The sequence below is a fragment of the Macrosteles quadrilineatus genome, unplaced genomic scaffold, assembly GCF_028750875.1.
Source record: "Macrosteles quadrilineatus isolate MER2022 unplaced genomic scaffold, UCM_ALF_1.0 Scaffold_8__2_contigs__length_117827958, whole genome shotgun sequence".
Lineage (NCBI taxonomy): Eukaryota > Metazoa > Arthropoda > Insecta > Hemiptera > Cicadellidae > Macrosteles > Macrosteles quadrilineatus.
Window position 1 is genome coordinate 67,029,190 of NW_026542601.1, and position 27,856 is coordinate 67,057,045.

The window sequence follows — 27,856 nt, forward strand, 5'->3', positions numbered from 1 at the left end:
TTAATGGGATTTTTATTGCATAATTACTCTAGTAACAAATTATGAAAATGTAAACAAACATCTGATAAACCTTTTATGTGCTCCTAACCAACTAGCAATCAATAAAATTATGGCCCATTAAAAATTTAAGGACATAGTCTGGCATTTAAGGACAATTCCCGTACATTTCATGGCCAGTAAAAATTTAAGTACAATTCCCGGTTTTCCGGTTGGTAGACACCCTGTTCATACAATCATGTTCCTTGAACGAGAACTACAGTAGTCGCAGCTAGTCTAGGCGCGCGGCCGCGCTATGGCGGGGGGTGTGGGGGGGGTGTTGTTTATTGCTCATTTCCAATAACATCTGGCCCACACGGCTCTCTGGGGTTGATCAGCGCCTCAGCGCTGTCTTCCTGGCTTTGGCGTGGGGGACGGTTAGTACACAAGGGTCCGCGCGCCCAGACTAACTGCAACTACTGTATCATGTGTATCAGATTAAGATTGATTTCTTCAGTCCACACAATGTTTATTTTAAAAACTCCTGTAAAATGAAACGTAATTAGAGATGGAAGTGTGAAAAAGCAACTACAGTGTTTTTGTGTTGCTAATTTCCCTAGCGTTCTTTCCATTTGGTTTGCAAACTTGTGTTTTAAGGCTAACTGTTGGTTCCATTGGATTTTATTGCATTCAATTTAATTTAATAAATACAAAATACAAATTTTTTACTCTTACAGAAAACAACAATTTTGCACCAATATGATGGACCTTAAAGCTCAGAATAGAAAGATAAATAGGCAACAGTTGAGGTAAAATTGAAACTACAAATAAATTTGCTGAACCGTTTATCACAATACAATTTTTTACGGTTAAATTATATTATAGTCTGAGTAGGCTAACAGGTAACAAAGTAACACGAGTTCAAATTCGGCATTTATATACATATTACAACTACATTATGCATAATATATTGTATAAAAACAAATTATATTTCAAATCCTTTATATTACTTGGCAAATAATATTTGCTAGGACTACGATCCCACTGGATCACCCTTTTCACTGACCCCCCCTCCCACCAAAAGCGATCATGAGCCGCCACTGCTTGTGGCCCGAGGAAAATTTGATACAAACCAAATTAATTTCTGAGATATTCTGTTGAGGACTCCCTGCTCTATCAAAATAAAAATTAAATTTTTAAGTCTTATAAAAGTATTCAGTTTGTATTGTACATGTAGATCTGTAGATCTAAACCTGTAAATAAAAAATAATACTTGCCCTTCAACTTAAATAGTACGTACAATCTCTTTAAATTCAATCAATATTCAAATACTTATGACTATTCCTTTAAAGGATAAAAAATAAAACTACATTTCAATAAAACTATTGTCCAATGAAAGCTCCATAACAAATTATTTGAAACACGCACATATCATGTATCTATAATTATGTACATAAAAAAAAACATTCCTCAGTAAATGTACCATGAGTTAGGTCTGATACCACTTAAAATACATTTTTGTTAAATAAAAGGAACAAAAAACAATTATTTATGGATACAAGAGAGAGATATTTCAATCCAAACTTGATCAGCAAGATACAAGTTTGATTTAATATATTTTCTAAATACAGTGGACACAATAGAAGAGCATTTAGCAGGAAGTTGGTTATTTTTAATGCTAGATTTGCAATAAGTATGTGAAACTTACATTCAATTCTATGATATCACATTTTGAAGGTAACCACTATCTTGCATTATGAATTAGTATCAAGCTTTTTTTTTACAATACTATTATTACAGTAGAGTGTGGATTTTCTAGAATAATGGGTACCAGATATGATCTGAACAATAACAAATCCAGATAGAGAGGAAAAAGAATAAAACAGGATGTCCACAGAAAATTTGTCATTATAATTTCCATGACTGACCCTTGCATAATTTTATTTTAACATAAGTGTTTTTATCTGAGATAAGATTACATTATTTGAAAACATTTAAGAATGAATCTCTTTACTGATTTATAATCATAATTACAAACAAAATGAATCATTATTTATGTATTTCATACATAAAAAAAATTAAATTAGCTCCCCGTTGACCTGTAGAGTTTACGATTTGTTGGTTTTTGTGGGTAAAGTTATTACAGAATTATTCAAAAAAACAATTTTAATTTAACTACTCAAACCTCTTGACTTAAAGAATATTAAAGTTGTGTTTGTAATTCCTGTGTTTTTATGCGTATTTGTGTCATAAAGTGAACTTTTCATAAAAAATGTGACCAAATTATTGACTGTAAAATAGATTACTTGGTAAAACTAAAAATATACTTCAATTAAATGACGGCTATAGACCCTAAACACTTTACAAAATCATGCTTCAAGGCTCACTATCACTGATTCAACACATTATCCATTCCTAGTCTCCAATAGTACAACTTGTTTACATCCTATTTGTACAGGAAACATGGTACTTAAAACAGTGAAAATATAGACTTATTATTTATATTTTCAGCTGACGAAAAACTAAATCCTACGTCGTTCACTGAGGACCGTTTCACGCAATATTTAAATACTCCGTGTCTAATGTGCTACCAGTAATATAAGGGGGGATTATTTTAAAGTTCTGTCCGTCTTCTGATGTGAACTCTAATGTAGAGATTGTTTCGTCTGCTATGTCGTGTCCTACAATCGTGTTGACAGGTAATTCAAGATTAGCAGACGACAGTTCGGTGCTCAGTGGTTGTCCGTCCGAAGTAGTTATTTGCACAGGGATGATTTGTCCATCCTTAGTCGTTACTTGGAGGTTCTGTCCATCCGTTGTGGTTATCTGGATGGACAAAATCAACTTTAGTTTTCAATTCAATGATTTTTTTTTATTTAATACCAATAAAATGACAAAGGGCATTATAACATTAAGCTACATAAGTCTCATAAAAGGCTCGTCCGTAGCATTTCTTGATTTAACTTGAGCGTCTTTTCAATGCACCACAATGAGTCAGCCATAATTTATTAGTTTTCCCTTCCCAAACAGTAACACAGTGAAACAAAAAGAACTTAAAACTTGCCCTTCTAATGTTTAATATATTTTTCCTACAGTTACCTAACAATGTATATGTTCTCTCACTGATTTGAGAAAGCAAAGTGGCCAATTTGTTCATCAGTGAGACAATGTTAACATTGTCTCACTCTAATTACTTTGTCTCACTCACTCCAGATTTGCAGCGTGAAGGCACATAATAGTGAGCGTGTAACATGCAGACAAGGTCGTATGCACGCGAAATACGTTGGCAGCACTGGCTGTAAATCAGCTGGTCAGCTGTTGTACTGTTGTATCATTATAATGTCATATTAAAAGTTCACTTCTGTGTAAATGTCACGTTTCTTTACCAATTTATTTGTTTTATGGTAACTGTAGGAAAAATATAATGTGCAACTCGAGTACAAACTGCAATTGCCTCACTCGAGAAACCATTCTTTGCTCGCCTACGGCTCGTGAGTAAGTATTTCTCTCGACATAATCATAGACAAAACAGTTTATGATGAAGGTTGGCTTAAAAAAAACTAGCCGAGGCTATTTTTAGTGATGGTTGTAACCTGGTTGTGGTAGGAAAATCAATCTTTTTGGTAAATCTACGATAAACAATTTAAATTTATTTAGAATTATTAAATTACTATTTTTATTCACCTAACAAATGTCCTAAACAAACATAATCTTGGGAAAAAAATATTGCAGCATTTGGTATCAATAACGAACGTTTTTTGAAATTTGAACCCCAATAAAAAGCACAATTTGTGCACCATAACAATGCAAACTACAAGTGTTTATCTATAGCCTACTCCAAAAGAATAAAATGGGAATTTCAGTCCCGGGTCTAGGTCTCACTATACCATCTACCAAAATTTGCTAATACAGTACTAGATGATAAATTCACTACAAATTAGATTTCAAATCCAGTTGTGTAATTAGCCGCACAATACTTAGTTATCAATAGTAAAACACTACAATACTTACATAGTTATAATAAATGTTAACACCTTTATACAAACTTTAGGTTAGCATAGGATTGACGAGGAAAGGAACAGGTCAGGTGTTTTCAAAAACCTCTTTATCATCTGTAAATTGACAAATGAATTGTACAAAACAAATGGAAACATGTTATAAATTTACTTGAAAATTAACCGTAACATTAATTTGTAGTACGGTACAAATATTTCCAAAACAATGTTTTATTGTTTTGTCCACTTATTCACTTGGTAGCACCTCTGAGAAAAATGATAGAATAAGTGGGTTACTCCAAAACCCTAATAGATGGCCAATTCAAGATTGATTTTTTCAATGCTTATAGTAGGTACTTTTTTGTAAGGGTAACAAGGGGGTTGTAACAACATCAGGGGTTGTAACAATCCATTGGTCTTGTTACTTTTGAATATTTACATGTTGTAAGAAAGCATCATAAATAAATAACCTGATGGCAAATTGCGACTGGGTCAAGGAATTGAACCCAGCAATCTTTAAAACTTAACTTGTCAAGTTAACTTTGTGAAAAAAAGGTTTACCCTTAACTGAAACAAGAAAATATTATTGAAACTATTTATTTATTTCTGAAACAAAATGATATTTTGTTTTTCAATAAACAAATCATCATCACAATGTCTGTAACATCTTCTAGACACAGTTTTACCTTTAGATTGTTTAAAAAGTCAATGGTTTTGTTGGAGATACTTTATTAAATTTTTAGTATTAGGCCTATTTGTTCCACAGTTCATTTCTTGCTGGGAGTGTTGAAACCTCAACCCACTTTCTTAACATTATGTAGACTCTTTGATGCTTGGATTCACTTAAGTAGCACTTTTGTTAGTGATAAAACAAAGGTAACAACTTTCGAATACTGCTACAAGTAGTGTAGTGTTTACCTGAAGTGAGCTGCCGTCCTGCATGGTGAACTGTAGGGGGTTGCCCTGGTCGTCTGTGACTTGTAGCGGCTGGGTAGGCAGAGTGATGTTGTCATTTTGTAGGGTCACGTCTCCTCCCATCAGGTTAGGCAGGATGAACTTGGGAGTTTCCTGAACATAAGTTATAAGGTGATTAGCCTACTTTGTTAAATTTACATTCAGTGGCGATTCAAGGTGGGCGGGGGGGGCTGTAGAGAATAAACCCCTCCTCCCCCGCCAATTGGACCCTGGAAGTATAAATGTAAACATACATTTTGTCATAAAAAACGTAACGGAGGTTTTTGGACTAAGCTCTAGATGTTAAAAATTACTTTAAAAATAGCAAATTTTCTGGGAAAGGACCCCCAAACCCCCTTTTCTGGTATAGAACACCCCAGTTAGCTGGCCCTTGACAAGATCCTAGAACCGCCACCACTCAAAACAGCTACATTCCTTAACACGTTCGCTGCTGAGCGCTAGATGCCGGGACGGCGCCAGTTGCTGAACTACGCTCGGCCGCTGCGTGACATTGCCACCAATACACTGAATTACAGTAAAAACAACAGTAGTTATACTGGATGGCAATGTTCTGCAATAAAACTGGCTTTGGATATAGTACTAAGTGATTCTGATAGATAGCAGCACTACCCAGGTTACAGTCGGTAAAGTAGTGTCGCTATCTAGCAGGAAAGAGGTAAAACAAAGCCCTGTTCCAAACGACCCTGGTGGTGATTTGGGAAACTATATTTTTTATTGTCAGAAAAGTACGTCCCCACGAGCTGCAAAGAAATATAGAACGCTTGTGACGTGCTGGCTTATCCATAGCAACGTTAAACAACAATGAACGGTGACGTTCTGGAACGTTCTTAGCTCCTGGCGCCGTGGCCCGGCTGACGTTCCGGAACGTCCGTAGCAGCGAACGTGTTAATCATAAAAGAGATAAGTTTGTACAAATTAGTGATGTGGCAATACCAAAATTTGTCAATTCTCGATACTGATACCAAAAAGTCAATCCTTGATACCTATAATTTGTTTTTACACAAAGTAATTTTGTTTGTCAAAAATAAAGCAGCAATAGAAAATTTTAACTGGCCAACTCAAATTAAAACCCTAGTAAACATTACATAAATACCATATCAAAGGTAACTAAATATCTTGCAAACAAATATCAAAAAGAAAATTTTATTACAGCAAGAGGTCTGCGAGCCTGTAGTTTTCGATCAAGCTGAGCTTGAGTTAATTTCGTGATCATCCCCCACAGTCGTGGAGACATCTTCATCGTATTCCGCAGTAACTGCAAAATCCTGAATATCTTTCTCTGTCATGGAAAAATATTACTGTCTTCTGTAGTCACAGTAAAATCCTGAATACTGCTCAGCGCAAATGGAACCAACATCTTCGTCACGGCAAAATATTGAACATCTCCTGCAGTCACGGGGGCGTCATTATCGTATTCCGTAACTGCGGCCAAATCCTGACTATCTCCTGCGGTCTTGTTGACATCATTATTGTCTTCTACGAAAAACCCTTAACATATCCTGCGGTCACTTGATCATTATTGTTTTCCATGATAACGGACGCAGTCATGGAAAGATTATTGTTGTCATCCACGTCTGAACTTTTAAATCACTTGTTCTTCACGTTCGTGTCGGGTATCAGTATCGATTCTTGACTGATTCTCAATACCGATACCAAAGTCCAAGAATCGTTGGTACCAACAATCTACAAATACCTATTAAAAATAAGTCACCTTGAGTTTGACAGGTGCAGTCTCAGGTACAATCTCCTCGTTGTCCTGCTGATAGGTGACGTAGAAGATCTGCTGAACATCGTCACTCTGCTTGAGACTGTCCTTGTCAGCCAACACTGTATTCTCCTGAAGATGTGACTGTATGATGTTCCATACAGTGAGATCCACACCTTCAATGCCCGACTGTTCCTCCTCCACGACCTTCACTTCTCGAGCATGAACCTTCAAACAGACCAAGGCAACAACTGCTAAAAAATATCCATCAAAAATTTTAGTGGAAAAAGTCAGACATGTACTACACATGGTGTTCATCTTACAGAGAAGTTATTGGTTTTTTGTTAATAACAATACTGTATAAGAGGTTTCTAGAGATTATTAGATAACAGGAGTTGGGGTACAAACTTTCAAGATATTTTTTACAGATTAAATTTTAAATTATGTTTGTGGTGGCAAACTGAAATCACATGCGTAGTTGTAAGAATTTTTTTTTTTTTTTATTTGTGGGGATACTAATAAAACACCAGTTTTATATAAGTAGTATGAGGGATAAACTTGCCTGTGCATTCCTAATCTAATAAATAGGCACGAACCTAGGATTGTTATAGCCTACATATTACTTCATGCTAAGCCTAGTGGTTGTGGCATTATCACTTAGATAAAAACCATTGGTGATTAGGCAGGCTTTGAACCCAGGACCTCAGTTACCAAAGTCCCTCGCTGTACCACTATACCAGCTCACTCTTCTGAGCGTTAACTATACTAACAGTAGTAGTATATTACTATATTAACTACAATACTCTCCAGTTAGTTTGCTTAACGTTTTTCCAACTATTTTGTTTATTTTGTTGTATATTGTTTATATCATAGGAAAGCTTTTCTTCTTTTTGGGTAGTTGAAATGTTGCTGATTTTTTAAAATTTAAAACAGTTCAAACTGACAAAGTATTTACCTTTTTGTGTTTTGTGAGATTTGAGCAATCGGCAAAAGTCTTGCCACAAATTGTGCAAGAGTATGGCTTTTCACCTGAAATAGAAATATAGTAGGTTAAAACCACAAAAAATAAGTTTAAAGCAAAGTTACATGGTGAGGTTTACAGTAAATTGGTAAATTAAACACAAAACAATTAGAAAGTAAGCATCTTCACTTTTAAACTAAACCAAAAATAACCAGAACATAGTAAACAAAACCTCTTATACTAAAAACAAAAAAACCTTATCCTCATTACTCCAAAATTTCAAAAGAAAACACCTATTGCGGAAAATCTTATTTGAACCACACTAACAAGAGATCCCTGTTGTAAAATACAAAAGATTTAAAGATTACACAAATTGAAACATTTTCCTCTGTTTTTTGTAAGGAGCTTGACAAGCTGTTTGAGAAACGGGTTATAATTAAAAACATAACTTTGGTTTAAGGAACGACATGAATGGAATTCTTCACAAAACGGAAACATCAATGTTGTATATCGAGTAGAAATTGTCTTCCGTCTTTAGTCACAAACTCCAATCTTCATCTAAGCTTATTAAACTCCACCTTTTTCAAAACAATCCTTTATAACTATCCTTGAAGATTCAGTAAAATTTAACCTACTCAAAATAAAAGCATGCAAACAACTATTTTTCTACAATAAACTAAACAAATACCCACCCGTGTGCAGCCTCATGTGTTTCTTGAGTGCCCACTGCTCAGGAAAGTCTCTGTTGCATACGTTACACTGGAATGGCTTCTCTCCCTTGTGTCTGCGAATGTGACACTTCCAAGCGTCCTTGTGTAGGAACGACTTTCCACAGAACTCACACTTCCACGGACGCTCTCCCGTGTGTCGCTTCATATGCAGCTTGTACTGCGCAGGTAAAGACAATTTGTTATTACACAACGGTGTGGTAATTTGACTGTGGTACAGTTGACTGGGTAAAAATTTATTGTGTAAACAATTCAAGAGGAACCCTGCGATGGAAATTACTGGGAATTCTTATAAAAATGGGAAAATTTGAATTTTAACTAAATTAACTCAAAATAACCTGTTTACATTTGTGTTCTCTTTTTAAAATGTACACACAATTTAACGTGGTTTTTGTTTTCAGCTCTTTCTAATTTTACTTTGTGGGGATAAACAAACTCTTTCACTACTATTCAACTATCCTCAGAAAAAATCAGACTAGAGGTCACCCTGTGGTCAAAACCTCTCTTTCATTTGTTTTGATTTTCTGTTTATATTTTGTTGTTATTTTGTCTCCAGCATGGCAACCCATAAGGCCCATGTTAATTTTTCTATTTTATTTTAATTTAATTTGTTGCGCTTATTTTTTAGTCCATTTTAATTTATAAAGGGATTCTGCGCTTCTACAGGCAAATATCTTTCTAACAGTATGTGTAGATTTTCCTTACAATGCACACGAGCTGAGAAAAAAGGTGCCCAAGAAACATGCTTGTCTATTAATATATAGGACTAAAATCTGCTATTTCTTTAACCAGTACCTCTTATTAAGGTCAATAATCAAGGACAGCTGGGCCCAGTTTTGAACCATTAAAAATCTACAGACTTTTCCCAGGATTGAACCAACAACACGACAACATTCTCATTACTATGCAAGCACTAGATTGCACATCCTACACACCAATGGAAATCACTCCCTCTAAGAACAGTTGTGCTTGAAACACTTTATGTGTTTACTCCACCTGAGACGATGTGGTGAATTTCCTGCTACAGATGTTGCAGTCGAAAGGTTTCTCCCCTGTGTGGATCCTGTAATGTTCCTGGAGGTTGCCCTTCTGTGAAAACATCTTCTTGCAGACAGTACACTGGTACGGCTTCTGACCTGTGAAAGAATCAAGGTTAACATACCGTTGGTAGAGTGTGTATTTTTACTTCGTCACACAAACTAAATATTTCAATTATTTTTTAATATTTTTCTTGGTCTAAAGATTTAGATATTAAATATAAGTTTATAAATTTTAATCTTCCTTTCTTACAATTAAATTATAAATTACAACCGTCTTCCCACTTCCGCTTGGACCACAAATAACACATCCAATATTGGTAGGAAATAGACCCAACTTCTTTGGTATATTTTCCTTAATATATGTGTTATTTTAAATTTGTGTTTTTGTTGAATAAAACAATAAAAGACATTTTTTATGTAATAAAAATGGTATGAAATGATAGAGAACATGTAAAAAAGGGCAAAGGTTTATTCTTAAAGCCCTACAGGGGTCGAGGGTTATTGAATACTCTCATAAATAACCTTCCATTCCCACTTCACATGATCGTATCGGTACTGTGGGCCTGGAACTAATATACGTGAAAATCTAGGCAAAAATGTACCTCCAAAAAATAAGCTAGACTCTTATTGTAAAGAGCATGACATATTCTACATGAATAATCCTGATATTTTAAGAAAGATATTTCAAAGGAAGGTTGGGGATTCAAGCATGGTGGGAAACTAAGTAACGTGTTTTAAGCACCAGGTGTAGTTCAAAGACCAAAAAGAATATTTGAGATGGGCCAGATAAGTAGAAAAATAGGGTAAATGAAGCTATGATAAAATAAATATGGAAGAAGACCTCCTGTACTTAAACATGAGATGGAAAGAGGAAGTATAGCCAAAAACAAGGATTTTTTGAGAGTAGAGACCTGAAATTTTGGTAAAAAATACTCCCGATCTTCAGGTGGGATTATATTTAGTTCGGAACTTTCCCAGGATGGGTTTTATCTACTGTTAGTGGTTGCAAATAACAATGATCTTTGTTATAATGGGAGATGTCCAAGGATTCGCCACTATGGTAACGATTGTTCTGTGATTGTGGGAGATAGTAATGATTGAACCATAACCACCACACCACCACTTACAGTCATGAAGTAGAACAGTCAAATAGAGACTGATCTTATTTCGTCATTATTTCCATTTACAAGATTTTCCTTTGTTTTACAGAAGCATGATCCCATTCTGTTTACATCCCAAAAAAAAATCCCCTCCTTTTCACATCTTGAAATCCTAATGCTGTTTTGTTCACTTTCTTTCTGAAATAAAAATTCAGTCTTGTTTTGAATTGAAAGTACAACCCCGCCACTGACCAGAATGCCACCTGTAGTGCAGTGTGAGGCTGGTCTTGTGAGCAAACTGTTGTCCACAATGTTCACATTTATGCTTCTTCTCCCCAGTGTGTGTCGCGTGATGGTTCATCAGGTTGGCTTTGGTCTTGAAACTCGCTAAGCACACGTTGCAAGTGAATGGCCTGCAACATCAATCAACCTAATATAACAGACAATGAAATCAAAAGTAGGCATACATAGCTTTTATGGAAATTGGCATGCCATTGATTGACTTAACGTCTCTTAACGATGTCCAGTCTGTGCTCAGATGTAACTTATATTTTGTAAATACAATTTCAATCTATACATTTCTTTATATTTGCACATTAATAAAAAATATTCTCTTCAACAGTCTGTTACAGCAATAAGTATAATTCTTAAAAAAAAAATTTGTAAATAAAGTTGCAAAGTGCATTTAGATTTGTAGATTACTTGAGTAGTTTAATTTTGACCTCTCTTGACCTTGCATTAGCTCGTCCACATTGAGAGAACGTATCAAGCAAGGCAAGGGGCAAGCTGGTACAGCGCCCCTGTAAGTTGTGTTAGTAAATATTTTTTTTTTATAAGAATATTTTCTGAGGCAAAATAAATGGCCCACCTTATATCCGAGTGGACCAGCTGATGTCTTTGTAACAGCTGTTTGTGTTTGAAGCTTTTACCACATTTGTTGCACACAAAGCGTCTGCCGTTGTTGTGTTCGGCTTCACGATGGTACAGCACTGAGCTCGGGTGGTTCAACTTCTTACCACACAGATTACAGGGGTAGCCCTTCTCCCTACTGCCGACCTGGGACCACTTTTCTCTTTTGCGGACTTGAATGATTTTGGGCTTCTTCTCCTCACTGCTGATCTGAGAGGGAACAAATATTTTTTAAAGAGACAATTTAAATTGTTAGTTAATCTAAAATTCAAAACAGTGTAAACATTTTTCATCCAAATATTTGTGCTTGAGGCATTTGGTTGTCAAAGGCTTTGTTAACATTCTGATAACAATAAATGCTGGACAGATTTGTGGATAGACGAAAGACCAGAATTTGATGCCTCTCTAATGTTTTTCTATTTTTTTCAAGGTAAATTTTACATTGGACGCTTTAATCATTGGTTATAATACCATTGAGGACAAGCAGTGGTCTACAAAACTATTTTTTTATATTTAGTCATAATGATTTTAAAGTTGGTCAAATTTAGGAAAAGTTTAAAATTTAGTTTAATTTTAGGAAATTAAATTAATATAGGAACACACCAAATCAACTGTAGCTCGGCTCAGCTGTTTTATAAGGGGTTTTTAAATTTACAAAAAGCTTCTTAATATAATGTTGCACAGCAGAAATTTCCCGAATATTTTAAAATTTCAATTTTATCCTACCTAACTTTAAAGTACCAGCCTAATGAATGTTTCAAACAACAAAACAATTTACCTCTTCATGAGTGAGTAAATGAGTCTTCAAGGTTGCTCGGAAAGCAAAGCTTTTCTGGCAAATGTAACATTGGTAAGGCTGCACTTCTTCACTGTGGACTTCAGCCAAATGATCCTTAATGGACAAAATCAATAAATCACTCATCAATATTGTTGATGTACTAGTTTGACAGCAACACGTTTCAACAATTTATTTTTAGGGTAAAACAATCAGGTCATCATCTAATCCAAGCCTAAGCCTAACGTGGTGACGGTAGGCTCCCACAGTCACAACAGACTCTCGATAGTGGTCTTCAGGAAATGAACGCATTGTTGAATTATAAAAAAATAGTGGTTAAATTGAATGGGTTTAACTGTAGTTGAATCGGATGGGTTGGATTGTAGTTGAATCAGATGGGTAGATAGGGGATCGGATGGGAGAGGTCTTTGTTGTGGGGGTGTGGTTTTCCCTGAAGCCGGAATGCTGCAAATCATGCGAAACATCACCACTAACTTTGAAAACCAAACGGCGTGGCCATCTTCCGAAGACCACAATTCATCGGACTACACCTAACAACATTTTATTTGTTAGAGGAAATAGCACATTTTATCCTAAAGGCAACAATGTAAAAGTAATAAGTTGACAAATAAAACATAATAAACGTTGACAAATAGAAACTGAAAACATTTCCAATATTAATTAGACATACAGCAGAGTCCAAATAGTCCGAAGATCTGCCTAAAGTGAACCGGACTTGTTCAGATTTGTATCCATTAACTAAAAGGAGTAATTGATCAATTATTTTCAAAGGAGAAGATATTTTTATTTTGTACTTACAGAAACAAACCAACTTCATATTATACCACTTGTACTGATATTAAAAATAATTACTAACAATGCAAGTTACTTCTAGAATCCACACATTAATATCATCTTCGAGTTTAGTTTCCTTCATTACTTTGTTTTTCCTCCCTTTTGGACAAAACTTATAAATCTACGTGTGTTTCAAAAGTTAGCAACTGTACCAACTGGTAGATTAGAAAATATAGATAGAAAACCATTCTTTTCTTTTAGGAGGTTGCCGGCCTCTTAACCTTGCTTTTTCCTGTCCACATAGACTATAACTACCCGTGCGTAGAATGTATCCAGCAAAGCAAGGGGTGAGCTGGCACAGTACGAAGGTGAACTGTACTGATAAAATGTTTGTGGCAGTGACCAGGATCTGAACCCACAACATCTCTGCCTTGGGCCCAAAGTCTGTGACGTTACCATCTAAGCCACCGACTCACCATGTCAATCTAAAATTTACTGACAAATAAAGATTTCTACCTCGTAGCCTTGTTTAGAAGGCAACACTTGTTCACAGTGTTTACAGCTGATTTCTGAAGACTCTTCTGTGGTTTTCTCTCCATTTTCTTCGTCAAAGTCTATTATATCTACAACACAAAATACAAATTAATGATAATACAGTAATCTTAACTGATAAGGAGAACTTATAAATGCCAAACCTAATCTATATAGCCTATTTAATATACTGAACATGGCAAGTTTGTTCCCGATAATGGCTTTTTGTTTTTAAAAAGCCTTACTCCACGTATTATATATCAAAACACACGTCTGGGTGTTTGATTTGCAAACTGGCTTTAGATTTTCGATTCAAGCCATAAAATTCTAGAGAAACGCAAAAAACACTTGTTTACATTCGTTTGTTAACAATGTAAACGAAGGCTTTACTTGTTATACATAATTTAAATATAATGGATAACGTATAGCGTTCATTTATTTATTATAACGATCTTGAAACCATAAAATATAACATTTGACCTAACAGACATGCCTTAATTAATTAAAATGAAAACCGATTCAAAAAATTACATTTTGAATCTAAGGAAGTAAAGCAACTATTGTTAACGTCCATTTTTTACCATCCTCAAATTTTAGAGACATCCGAGCATAAGGCTTTGTAGAGAAAAACAAGTAAAACAAATGTTTACTTGTTTAAAATACCTACTAAAATAATTACTTGTAATAGATAATAAATCGACCTACCTTCGCCAGTGTGACCCGATATCTTCTGATGTAATTCAAAGTTTTCCTTTGTCGAGAATCTTTTTTGGCAAGTTGTACACTGGAACTTAACTCCTTTATGTATAGACCTGAAACCAGTTAAACCTTTTACTTGGCAAGCTTACAAAGCAGTGAAGATCCTCATCAACTTTGGGCTAGAAATATTAAAATGTTATTTTATCCTCACCTGCTGAAACAGTTATAGGCCTACCATAGAGACCACATATCATCTGCCATAGAGGCATTTTGTCATGATGTTCTAGCATTAGGCCTACACGGTTTTTAACTTACATTAACGATTGAAATATTCAAAACGCCTTTCACTGATTTTATCTGCCACATCAGCAGACAACCAACTAAATGGGTTGATTGATGAAAAATGTGATAGCCTAGTGAACTAAACTTTTTTATTGTATCGTAAAAAATCAATAAGTAGCAATTTCACAGTAATTTGCCAAGTTTTAAGTCTTGAAATTAAGATCTTTGTTATTTTCACCAGAGTTATAAAATGCAAGGATAATATACAAAGCATTAATATTTTTAAAATCCTGGTTTCTAAAACAATTTTTTTTTTAAATAACTCATAACAAGATGTTAAAATATATTTTTTTAATACACCCATTCAGGGCCGTACCTAGGCTGTGGCAAAGGTGGCCCCTGCCAAGGGCGCAGGTTAGACAAGGGCGCAAAATGGGCGCCGGTTGGGCAAGAACGCAAAATGGGAAAGAGGGACAAATTTTACTTTTTTTATGAGCTAGATGAAAAAAATAGAAATTGACGTTTTACACTTATGTTACGGTAGCTATAATAACGGTTATATGAAATTATTTTATGTTTTTTAATGTAATTTATTGATTTATTAACAATTATTTATTACAATGTCAACCATTGTAGTTGTACAGAAAAATGGGCGCAGGGACGTTCTCACAAGGCCCGGTGGTAAGCATGACACTATTTTCGTTTTAAAGTTAATAATTCTAAGTTGGCAACGCTGGGCGTATTATTGTTTGATTTGCAAGCCTGTCACTTCACTTGCCAGTTCTCCTCCACACGCCAGTCCACTCAGTCCAGTCCCAGTGCCACTTTCAGTGCTAAGCCTTTATAGTCTACTTAGCCTATGTAGGCCTAAACCGTATTCGTATTGCGTACATCGCTTCACTTCATCCATCAGATCTCACTCAATTAATTAGGTAAGATTTGTTTGAAACTAATTACATTGAATAACCCTTTAGCCATAAGTTCCGTTTTAGCTTTTGGTGATTATAGGCCTAGAGCAAAACTACTGCATAACCTTTAACCTAATCTTAGGCTTATATGTCATGCCATCAACAACATCTGCCTTTCTGCCTTGTTTTTCTGGAGATTAAATTAACTGCCCCAACTTTATACTGATTGCAATAAGCCTACTCGCATATTCCGACTGCCTATTTCCTCTCTATTTTCTGTAATACTTCCATTCCTTGGTCCGTTTGTAGGTTATACTATAGTAGTATAAGTGCTTGGGTGCTGCTTACAAACTCTCACTGTTGGCCTATACAAAAGAACGAATTATTGGCTAGTTTGTATGTTCTATAACAATGGGCTATGTTTGTTATTTGTATTTGTAAATTTTCCCTTAAAATCCACGTCTAGCAAGCTTAGAAATCAACTTGTCCCGTCGTTTTCCCTCCAATTGGCCATGGGACCCAGGGAGTGCTGCTATCTGTGGACGCTTTAGCGAACTACGTTGACTCTCGTCGTAACGCAGTACAGTAGTCGCAGTTAGTCTGGGCGCGCGGACCCTTGTGCACTAACCATCCCCCACGCCAAAGCCATGAAGACATTGCTGAGGCGCTGAACAACCCCAGAGTGCCGTGTGGGCCAAATGTTTTTGGAAATGAGCAATAAACACTCCCCTCTACACCCCCCCCCCCCTGATTGTATGTCTTAAGTTTATGCAATTCATTTTACTGTTCTGTAAAATTCTGGTTAAGAGCCCACTTCCTGATATTATTTTTTTAGTAAAAAATAATATATATTTTTTGAATTGGGGAACAATAAAATGCATTTATGGATGCTATAAAGCATCCTTGACAATCTACAAGAATTGGTATTGCCTAATAGGATTGGTGACGATGGTACAAATATGGATTCTCTATTCTATTAGGAATTGAATTTTTTTCAGAAATGGGTCCAAAGAAGAAACTTTCTGGATGTCAGTTTAAGAACATCCGAAAAGAAAAACAAAAAGAGGACAAGAAGCTAGCATCAGCACTTGGTGGCTGGCTTTTAAATGAAAATAAAGAAATGAGAAAAAAAGATACACCTTCTCAAATACAAGAAGAAGTTAAAGAAGAAGACATCAAAAATAATGAAGGCGAAGAAGAAGAATGCAGCATGATACCTTTATCAGAAGAAGGTGAAGACGACGACAACCGCAGCTACATAACTCCAACAATACCAATGGACGTTGACACAAACCTCGCTACTTTAGAAGAAGACTGTGGTCCTCAGCTGGAACCATTCACAAAGAATGAACGTTTGCGTGCTGCTGTTGAGGAAGAGGAAGGGTGTAGTTGTACGCCTACAAATGAAGGCAAAGAAATTGAAATAATCTACGACGACCCCAAGCAATGGCCTGAAAATTTTCGATCTGATGCAGTACGTTGTAAACTTGTTGAACGAGGTCCTCAAACTGTTGACTTAAAAAGCTTTAAATTTCCCTGTACAGATGATGGAAGGCACTTTTCCCGCAATTGGTTTTTTAAAACTATAAGAAATGGTGAAACTGTACAAAGGCAATGGTTGTTGTATAGCCAATCTAAGGATACACTGTTTTGCTTCCCTTGTCTTTTATTTAAAGACGATAAGTCAGCTTTCTCGGATGTAGAAAAGGGGTTTAATGATTGGAAACACCTCAATCCAACACTTCACAATCACGAAATTTCAGCATCTCACCTACAAGCATATGGCGATTGGAAAGAACTAGCTACCCGATTGCAAACTGGGCGTACAATTGACGCAGAGAACCAAAAATGCATAAAAGCAGAAGCTGAAAAGTGGCGCAGTGTTCTCAAGTGTATCGTAGATGTAATTCTTCATTGTGCCAGGAATAACTTACCATTGAGAGGGGGTTCTGACTCTATAAATGACAAAAATTGTGGTGTATTTTTAAGTACTCTGGAACTCATCAGTCACTACAATCCTCAGCTAAATGAGCATATAGCTAATGTAAAAAGTGGAAAATATGTCCCAAGCTATTTCTCTCCAAAGATACAGAACGAGGTTATTGAGATTTTAGGTAAAAAGGTTAGGTCTGAAATATTGCAAGATATCAAAAATGCCAAGTACTTCTCAATTATGTTTGACTGCACCCCGGATACAGCACGTTTAGAGCAGATGAGTCAAATAATTAGATATGTAAAAATTGTGGATGGAGAGTGTGTAATAGAAGAAAGCTTTGTTGACTTTATCATAAGTCATCAGAAAACTGGAAGAGGTTTATCTGAAGAAATATTGGACAAGCTGATGAACGACGGCTTAGATATCCAGAACTGTCGGGGGCAAGGCTTCGATAACGGTGCAAATATGGCTGGAAAATATGAAGGTGTCCAAGCTCATATATGCCAGCTGAACGACCTTGCCAAATTTATTCCTTGTTCAGCTCATAGCTTGAACCTAGTTGGCGTGCACGCAGCAGAAGTGTCAGTTCTAATGATGAATTTTTTTGGAAAAGTGTTGGAGTTTTTTAATTTCTTTAGTAGTTCTACAATACGTTGGGAAGCCTTACTTGATTGTGTAAAAACTACCCTGAAGAGACATTGTGAGACAAGATGGTCTTCTAGACGACAAGCCGTTACAGCACTGCAGAAGAACTTGCCATCAGTATTTAAGGTGCTACAAAACATGGCCGATAGAAGCAACAATTGGAACTCTGACACTACATGTGGTGCTACAAACCTGTTAAGACAAATTGATTTCGAATTTGTATGCCTCCTAGAGATTTGGACTGATGTGTTGATCAGTTTGGACTGTACCAACAAATCACTACAAGGAAAGACTGTCACTCTTGATGTAGCATCAAGTTTACTATCTGGCTTGGCAAAACAGATTCAACATCTACGAGAACAAGGTGTACAAAAGTACATAGACAATGCCAAACTAATCTGTACTTCTATGTCCATCGACAGCAGTTTTGCCGAAAAACGACTAAGAAGGGTCAAGAAAATGTCTGGGGAGATGGCTGAAGATGAAGCGCATTTAATTAGCTCTGAAAAAATCTTTGAAAGAGAGTGCTACTCTGTATTTGACAAACTTATGAGTGAAATGGATAACAGATCCCATATTTATCACAACATTTCTTCTGACTTCAGTTTCTTGTCTGGCAAATCTTTAAGTAGGAACTCTGTATGTGACCTTCAAAAATGTGCAGCGGACTTGGGTGTCAAATACAGCAGAGACATTGACACTTTTTAACTAGTAAATGAAGTAGCTGCTTTTAAGTTCCAGGCAAAAGAGCTTGTAAAAGACTTGGAGAAGGCATCTCACTTGGATCTCTTAAAGGCCATTTCAAAATACGAGTTGAAAGATGCTTATCCAAATGTAGAAATATCCTTAAGGATATTTTTAACGATGCCTGTCAGTGTTGCATCTTGCGAGCGTAGTTTCAGCAAGCTCAAGATAATTAAAAACTACTTGAGATCGAGCATGTGCGAAACTCGACTGACAAATTTGGCAATTTTATCAATCGAGTATGACAGAGCATCCAAAATTGATTTCAATGAAGTAATCAATGAGTTTGCTCTCGTTAAAGCAGGGAAAGTGCAATTATTGTAAATATTGATGAAGTCAGAATACAGTTGTAAATATTAAAACTTATGTAAATAACTCTGTACAAATTGTACTTATTGTAACTTATTAAATTCCACAAAAAGGGATAGGCCTACTTTTGTTTACTACCTTAATATACATTGTGGTGAAATTGGGTTAACGGATCATTATGTTTTATAAAAATATATTGTTTAGCCAATCATTTAAGCATAAACCATAAAAAATCATTATAGTGTAGCAAAAAGTTAAATTTTCAATGTCAAAATCAGAATTATTTCTTGATGTTTTAAGAGCCAGAATTGCTTAAAAATGTGTTTTACTGATGTTAAAATTTAAAATTTTTTCCCGGGGGAGGACCCCCGGACCCCCCGCCTTTCAGGGGGGTATTCCATACCCCCCAGACCCCCCGGAGGGCGCACTTACGCTGGTTCGCCACGTACAAAGGAGCATCTAGGTACGGCCCTGCACCCATTGGGCTCAAGGTTGTGTGCTAATATAAGTTCCTGACTTACTTATGGAATACGTATCTTCCATGGTGTAGAAAGCCTCTGCCACAAATCTCACATTGATAACGTATCTTCTTTCTCAGTCTTCTCCTCGTCTTCACTTTGTTCACTATGACCACTTCTCCCAAATCTGTGCCTTCTTGAGTTTCCAAGTGACCAATCACTTCTGAAAAGAGAAACTTGGCAACTGAGTTTGATTATCATGACAGGTTGGCAAAAAATACTACATATTCATTAACTATTTAACAAAAAAAAACAGATTTTTCTTCAGCCATAGTAGTAATGTGTAGTATTTATCTACGAAGTGTCATTTGCAAAATTCCAAGGCCAACGCTTAGCCAAGGAATCTTACATCTTCCACATTTCCAGCCATCACTTCTATTTCCAACTGAGCAAAAAAGATTTGTGTGAAATAACAACATTGTAAAGTTGATCTGTGTGAAAACTATAGGTCGTTATCTATCAGTCAGGCAATTTTTGGTCAATGAGTAAGTTTGAGGGAAAAAATCAAATTAAATGTCAATATTTAAAAAAACTGTATGGCTTTTGTTGTGTATGCAGGGCCGTATTTCCCTAACGGCGTACACGGCGGTTACCTGGGGCCTTGTTTACAGGGGGCCTCAAAAGATTTTTTAGGTTCCTTTGAAAATAAATTTCTCCGATGATTTGCTAGAAGGGAACAATTTTCGACTTAAGCTTTTATTCTTGGGATCGCCAAAAGCATTTGCGAAGATTAGGCGATCAAAAGTTAAGTGTTTGCGATCACGGGTGACAATAATCAAGACTCAGCGACCGCAAAAGATGTTCATGATTCCTCCGGAACCATAGAGACCAATAGGCCTACACTCACCACTAACTGGCTCCACAGTACTAGCTGCTACGGGAGGTTCTTCTGGCACTTCCAAAGTTATTGTTACTGCCTCCTTCTCTTCTTCCTCGTCAATAACTCCTTCCTCCTTGAATATCCTCTCCAACTCCTTGCCTTGAACTGCTTCTTTGTACCTGCAGCCAACACAGTGAATACCTTATTGTTTTCTTATTATTTCTACAATGAAATGATTGAATAAAAAAACCTAATCCAATTATTAACCTAAAATTTATACACCTAGGTTTAGCCATGGCACATTTTGATCTTCTTATCAAATTAACTTGTTATAAATGGAAAATCTTGCAATTGGTAATATTTTCTTTTTGTGTAAAAATATTAATGACATTAATTATGTACAAATTGAAATACATCGTTTAGTGCAGATATCACACAACTACAAAAGTATGTTGATTATGGGGTTTCCGCAATAAACAATTCTGCAACACTCACCTCTGGGGAATTTTTCTTTTTCTTCGAGTTCTTCCTTCCACATCATCATCCTTGTTGTTTTTATCATCTTTCCTCTGTTCTTCATCAACAACATCAGCCGAGTTTTCGTTCAGGACGTCTGGTGCACTTTGAGCAATTTTTTTAGGTCTTCCCCTCTTTTTTCGGGGCTTCTCGAGACCTTCAGCTTTCAAAACGATTGGTTCTTCTGGTTTATACATAGCTCCGTTTTCACCAAAAACTGTAAATACAGTAATTGCTTATTTTTCAAACCAATGCTCTATTAATCTATTTTTAAGAACCTAAAAAGGTATCTCATGTTTTTAAATCACCCTTAAGAGCCAATATTTTTAGCTTTTTTAATCACAACCGGCTCCAATTCTGCAGACTTCTTAAGTTATCTATATATTTAATACGCTAGGCATATTTTTGTCGTAATTGTTTTGGAGTGGTGGTGTTACCGATCACCATGTTCAAGGTGTCGTTAGAAAGCTCTTAGCATGTAGTTTTGCCATCAAACAAAAATACTTTGGAATTCCATCAGGGCTCTGCCCCAGTGGCCTTCAAAGTTCCCATGTTATTCTTAGGGAGAAAATGTTTGTTTATATTTGAACAGATGAATACTTTGAAATTGACACTAATATTTAAACAGATGGTTATACAAAAATTTTGCACAAATCAAAACATAACCAAAAAAACGTTTGACATAATGGAGACTATAAGACGTTGACCAGGACGGCAAATAGGAAGAGGCCGACGAACTTTAACTGGTAGACGGTAGACACGAACGAAATACAAATGATACTATTGTTGATAGCCGAATCCAGCAAGCACCCTTCCGTGTCAGGTTTAAGTGTGCTTTCCAACAGTCGGCTGAAGATTTCACATTCAATTTAGGACTGTTGGATAATCGCTGCATAAGCTGTTGATTTTGGAAGACAAGAAGGAGGGTAAGACTAATTTGAAAACATAAGAGAGGAGATATGAGATGAGTGGCAAATGCGTTGGGGAGCAGAGTGTTTTATGTTAACGTTTTAAGGGTAAACGTTCGTTTATATACCTAACATCAGAAAGAGACTGGAACAAGATTGGGAGATGGGCCATTATGAAACGCAGTTGTCACAGAACATTGAAAATTTCAAGGCGATTTCGTGAAGATTTCACATGGTGGAAGAGGAAGTATGTAGATGTGGTGAAATAAAAACCACGAGTCACGTATTTATAAATTGCTCACTTCAGGAGACAAATAGGAGAGAACAGGAATAAGTCTTGGATAAGATAGGCCTAGAGAGATGAGAAAATAAAACATGATGAGTGAAAAGGAAGCAATTGAGACGTTTAGAAAAGTAGCTAGGGAAATAGGAAAAGACAAAGGATACATACAGGCATTAAAATTTAAAAAAAGAAACAAACAAAAACTAAGAAAGAAAAGGGATGAAAACTTGCCCATGAAGGGAAAAGGAAAGGTTAGAGCGAATCTCAATGATCCCTATCGCTCAGAGGGCGGTATGGGGAAGGGAGTCCTGCTTTTGGACACACAATGTGTCTGGAAACCCAATGCAGCTATGAGTAAGGCTATTTTTGTAGAAAACACTATTTACAATAAATGTTGATTATATCGATCTATTAAGTACATCTTTAGTATTTCCATAATCAGTATTTCCATAATCTTTAAGTCGAATATTTTAAAGTCATCAGAAATGATGACTGCTATTCGTTTTAAAATAACGCCAGTAATACTTAGCAATTGCTCGAATTCGAGCAACAGGTACACTAGTTTTTATTATTAGCCATACCATAACATATTGATCAACAATTTCTACCAGTTAATTATTTTGATTTATTAATCTGCAAAAGATGTGCTTACCTCAGCATACCATTAAAGATCTGAAAATCTCTTATTCATCTAGGGGTACTCACGACAATCGCAGACTGATAATTGCAATCGTAAACTGCAAATTGAACCGAAAATATCCATTCTTCTAGACTGCCACAACAAAGTTGTTACTTCCTGATTCAAATCAATTACCCTTATTTCCAAACTTCCCGACCAGTAAACATCACCAGGAATTAGCCACATTTTGTACAATGCTTTACCTGCTAGGCTATAGTATTATTCAACCCCTAATTCAATCAAACTTTTGAGTTTTTGTTTTCAGAAATATTATTTTTTTGATGTAAAAATGTTTCCTTTTAAATTTTAAATTTACAAAAGAAGGCCTAACAATACAAATGTTGGTCTAATGTTCCGCATGCTCGTTCGAGTGGATGAAAAAAAAAACATAGCCTAACCTCTAACAATCAATAACTATGTAAAGAGCAGATTAAATTAGGTACGGTATTTATTATGTTAGCTTATCATTAGCAGTTCTACCATTTCCTTATCACTATAAATAAACAGTTTTCAAAGAGTTCTCCATCTAATAAATTCAAAACAAATACATATTTTGTCCCTTTACCTTATGTATCTACATTTAAACATGACTTTCTCAGAGGAAATAAAAGCATTACCTTCCACACTAAGCTGAGGTTCGTAATCTTCCAACAATCCTTCCACAAACTCCGCCCCCTCTGTGGCAGTAGTTAACATCTCCTCTTGGCTGTACGAGTGTTCGGACACATTGTTCGATGTGCCTTCCGTAGCGGCTGCTCTAGGTAACTGAGAACTGGAGGGTGTCTCCCTTTCTGTCTTCTTTTTACGAGCAACCTGGACATTTGTAACATTATCACCTTCGAGATTTTAGTAAAAACTCAATGATCATTTCCGCGTAGGTCACAGGTAGTCTCTTTTGACTGTCGCTGTTAGGAACAGGACATACATAGACGATAGGATAGTCAGCATTCAATACCACACATTGAGGTTACAGTGGTTGAAATTTTTAACAGTAAAATCACAGGAGAATAATATTAATTATTAAATGTACATAAATAATATTGGAACAAGATTAGTGTACAGTTACCGGTAATGCTTAACTCTAATTTTCAAAACTAATGTGTCTAACATGAGTAATACAGGTAGACAGTAGCTAACTTAGTAGACGGTAGCTAATGTGCAAAACCAAGATGATGAAGTCAACACAAGCTATCAATATAGGCTACTCTATTTAAAATCCTATTTATAACATTTGTACATTCCAGCGGCTGCTAAACCACCACAATGTGATTGCAATACAAAAAGGTCGTAATCTTTACATTATTTATGTGTTTATTGATTCATTCATGTTAGTGAATCATCTCTCCATCATGTTACACTCATCTTGATTTATATTTTTCTTATGTAATTAATTACCTGTTGCTTCCACATTTCCCGGATTTTCTTCTGTCCTTCAATAACCAGATCAAAGAACTGCACAGTTGCTTGTACTTGAATATTGCAACCAGGACAAATTGTTTGAGGCAGTTTTCCATCGCTCTGCACCTATAACAGTCATTACTGTGGGTTACCATGAGTGGCAGGAGCGATTTTGGTGTGTCGTGGAAAGACACCAAATACTAAAAATGTGCTTTTTTTAACAGGACCTGTAATTGTCAACTCCTGAACGTTCGGGTGAGCACCAGATTAGCAAGGGACAGGGCAGTACGGTACTGTATATTAAAATATTTTCAATATTCACAATTCAAACGTGATTATCGTGTTCTTAGCATTAAACTAAGAATTTTCAGGCTTCCAATTCTAAAAGTTCAAATGCTGAGTTTATTCTTAATATCGGAAAAAAGAAAAACAATAATTGCTTGGGAAATTTTTATGACACTGGCTAATATATTTATTAGGATTAGGCCTATTTATTTTTAACTCTTTGCATGTATTTTTATTTATTTAACTGTACAACTATTTGGTAATGTCTGTGATATAGCCTAAATGTGACTGTGATAATATATCACTATTGAGTAGCCTATATAATGTGTTTCTGACGAGGTCTATTGTAATCAGAGATTATTCAACGATTACCTAATAAAATACTTGATTACTTTATAGTTTTAATGTGTGGATTTGAATAGTTTTGAGATTTTTTGGGTGTGAATAGCAGTTCTGATAATGCAATCACAGAAAATGTCTTGAAAGTTTTCAGGACCAAAATGTACAATATAGCTGCTGTATGTAAAGGGCCTACTGTCGGGTCAAAAAGTATAGATACTGAAGTTTGAGATAAACAATAAAATTGAATGGTAGCTCCACAGAATACTCAGACAGTGATTATTAAGATTATGAGTAATGTCATGTAAAACGAAAAAAAAATGTAAATAATGTCTTCTTCTGTACTACATATAATTATTTTGGACTATACTTTTGTAAATAGATCTTTGACAACGGCTATCTAGCCAGCAAACCATTTTTAAACCAGCCATTGGAGGTCCAAAGCCCTCATGAGAAAAGCTGATGGGAAATGGTAATTCGTGTAACACGATCCCAGATATGGTTTAGGGGTAGGGTACTATTGTGGTGATGAGGTTCGGCGGTTTGGTCCGGGCTGCCAAAAACCGGTCCCGGGCAGGGAGAACTCCCTGCCTGCGAATCGATAGCGGTACAAATTTCACGCACTATACTGCGTTCCAAAACTGCTTTGATTATACGTACAATATAATTATTCAATGCCAATTAGCTAATGTGTGACTTAACTTTTCATTTATATATTTTTATGAGCTTTAATTCAAGCTTTCGTCGTAGTTTCTTACTTGTTCTGTACCTGAAGGCTGTCCAAGTTTAATGATGATTGGATCAGTTGTAGTTTTTTTGTTAACTTATAAAGTTTTAAAATCGCCCGTTGTTAGAAAAGTGCCGAAAAACGTATACCTACTTTTTTCATTCAACTCGCTGAAAGGATGGGTTGAAACTGCATAAAAAATGCCTAGATAGGGCCTACTGTTAACTTTTACTAGTAATATTGGACTTGTGTAATATTGGTGGTGTCTACATCTCTAAATTCGTTGTCATGATTTGGTAACTTAATTTGACTTAGGCCACATGATTATTGAAAATAACATTTGATTGAATTTTGAATTTAACTTAAACCTCTTATCTATGGTAGGCCTAAGGGTCGACATAAGTTTATAGCCTAATAAGTTAGTCTTCTTGGACTAAAATTAATTTTAAAAATTAAAAGATAAGCCTACTCTGTAACTTAGGTCTACAGTAGGGCCTAGTTTTCAAATCCAACTTGATTTCAAATAAATTCAAATTGTTTAAGTTTAACTTAACTTATTCAGCCATTAAACATTACAGTAATATGCTATGTAAATACAAAATGTTAATTTAATTAATATTTCCTTTGCTAAAATTAGGGTTTTGAGCATTTTACTTTGTTACGATTAAAACTAGCATTTTATAAGTGCCATATAACAATTTTGTCCTTCTAAAAATGGATTTGAATTTCCCTCTTGATTTATATTAATAGTGCCTGTCTGCTAGGCTACTTGCTTGCTTGACGGGATAAAAATTGAAGACCACCATCAGATAGAACTAGGCTAGGTGGAAAGTGTAAAATCAAGCTAGATTAATTAGAGATATATTTCATATTCATTTAAAGTTTCCATTGAAAATATTGATTTACTATGATTATTCAAAACAAGAATAGGTAGAAGTTGATTAGAGTTGTAGCCCAAGATACTCAGGTGCAACGTTGATCAGTAAAAGCTCCATTTTGTTTTCAGAGTAAGTCAAGTTGTACACTTTTACAATCTTAAAATATTATAATACCTTGAAAGGGAGGTACATGTTGATGAAAGATCCAAGGTCCCCATCAGTTGAATTTTCGTCGAACAAAAGAACTCCATTTGGATTATTTTCAGCGCAAAGTCTACAAATTGTAGAAAGATTGAGATCAACAACTTCCATTGTGTTGACTACCTATCCTAACCTAGCAGAAGCAAGCAAGCCAATCAGAGTTGTCAATTCTAACAGCTGAAATCCTTTGCGCAGAGGCGACGTTATCGTTCTCTGATTGGTTATGTTTAATTTTTGGCGGGAAATGCGAAAAGTTCAAAACACAAACAGCTAAACAAGATTAGCTATCCACAACATTACGTCGCACATAAAAAAAATTAATATTCAATTTTATCACTAACATTATCGTTGAACAAGTACTAAACAATTTCGATCCTATATATACAGTACCTGAAAAATTTGCTCCAGTTTCAATCTTGATAAGTAAGTCGCCATAAATTCGTTCAATAAAGTGGAATAGTCTCACCAATTATTTTTTTGTGTAAATAATTAAGTAAATAAACCATATAGGAAGTGATTTATCAAAGATAAAATCAAGCTATTTTACAAAAAACAAATTAATTCTTACCGATTAATATGCTATTGGTGTACTAAGTGCACATTATTAGAAAATCAACATAAAAACGTACCTATGTAGTTACTTTGATTCAGTATAGAATTTGCACATAAATTAGTTAATTTGATGACTTTAACTTTCATTTTTAGTAGTTTGTTAAAATGTATTGACGAAAAATGATACTGTCACCACTCACCATTCGCAGTGTTATTTTAAGGTGATTGAATGGTTATGGGTACCGTAAATTGGTTAAACTGATGTTATCATAATAATGAGCAATAGATTTTGAGTTGTTTTGATTCAGTACATTTTGGGTGTTTGTTAAAACTATTTAATTTAAAAAAGGAGCATAAGTGGCCTAGCCCAGTTCATAACCTTTGAATACCAAATCGATTTATTGAACTAGAACGCCAACTATATTTTTACTATGAAATATTAAAGAGAACGCATTATGAAGTTGAGCCTTCAGGTTTATTTAACTTTTATTTTTATTCCTCAATATAAAAGTACAATAAATAGGATAAAACCTATCTAACTATCCCATACCGTCATACTTCCTAGTTTGCTATAATTCTACCGTTTAAATCCCTTTCCCGATAAGCTCAGGTCGTATATGTGATATCATACACTAACCCGACACGGAGATAGCATAAAATAATCAACATATGCTATGCTCAATCTATGGTAATATTTATGTATTCAAACATTAAATTAAAATCGTTTCAACAGAAAATA

General features: G+C 35.4%; 1 protein-coding gene across 1 annotated transcript; it reads right to left on the reverse strand.

Moving 5' to 3' along the window:
* Positions 1 to 808: 808 nt before the first annotated feature.
* LOC129001576 (zinc finger protein 709-like) lies at positions 809 to 26,679 on the reverse strand. The gene is made up of 17 exons (XM_054428917.1): positions 26,539 to 26,679; positions 24,133 to 24,261; positions 23,355 to 23,550; positions 20,847 to 21,084; positions 20,379 to 20,530; positions 19,535 to 19,694; positions 14,196 to 14,302; positions 13,476 to 13,582; positions 12,168 to 12,281; positions 11,349 to 11,599; positions 10,733 to 10,893; positions 9,337 to 9,476; positions 8,305 to 8,500; positions 7,607 to 7,680; positions 6,658 to 6,879; positions 4,890 to 5,039; positions 809 to 2,802 (listed from the first exon to the last, which is right to left on the reverse strand). The coding sequence occupies exons 1-17, from the start codon at positions 26,674 to 26,676 to the stop codon at positions 2,530 to 2,532; spliced, it is 2,808 nt and encodes a 935-aa protein (XP_054284892.1). The 5' UTR covers positions 26,677 to 26,679; the 3' UTR covers positions 809 to 2,529.
* Between the last annotated feature and the right edge of the window lie 1,177 nt (positions 26,680 to 27,856).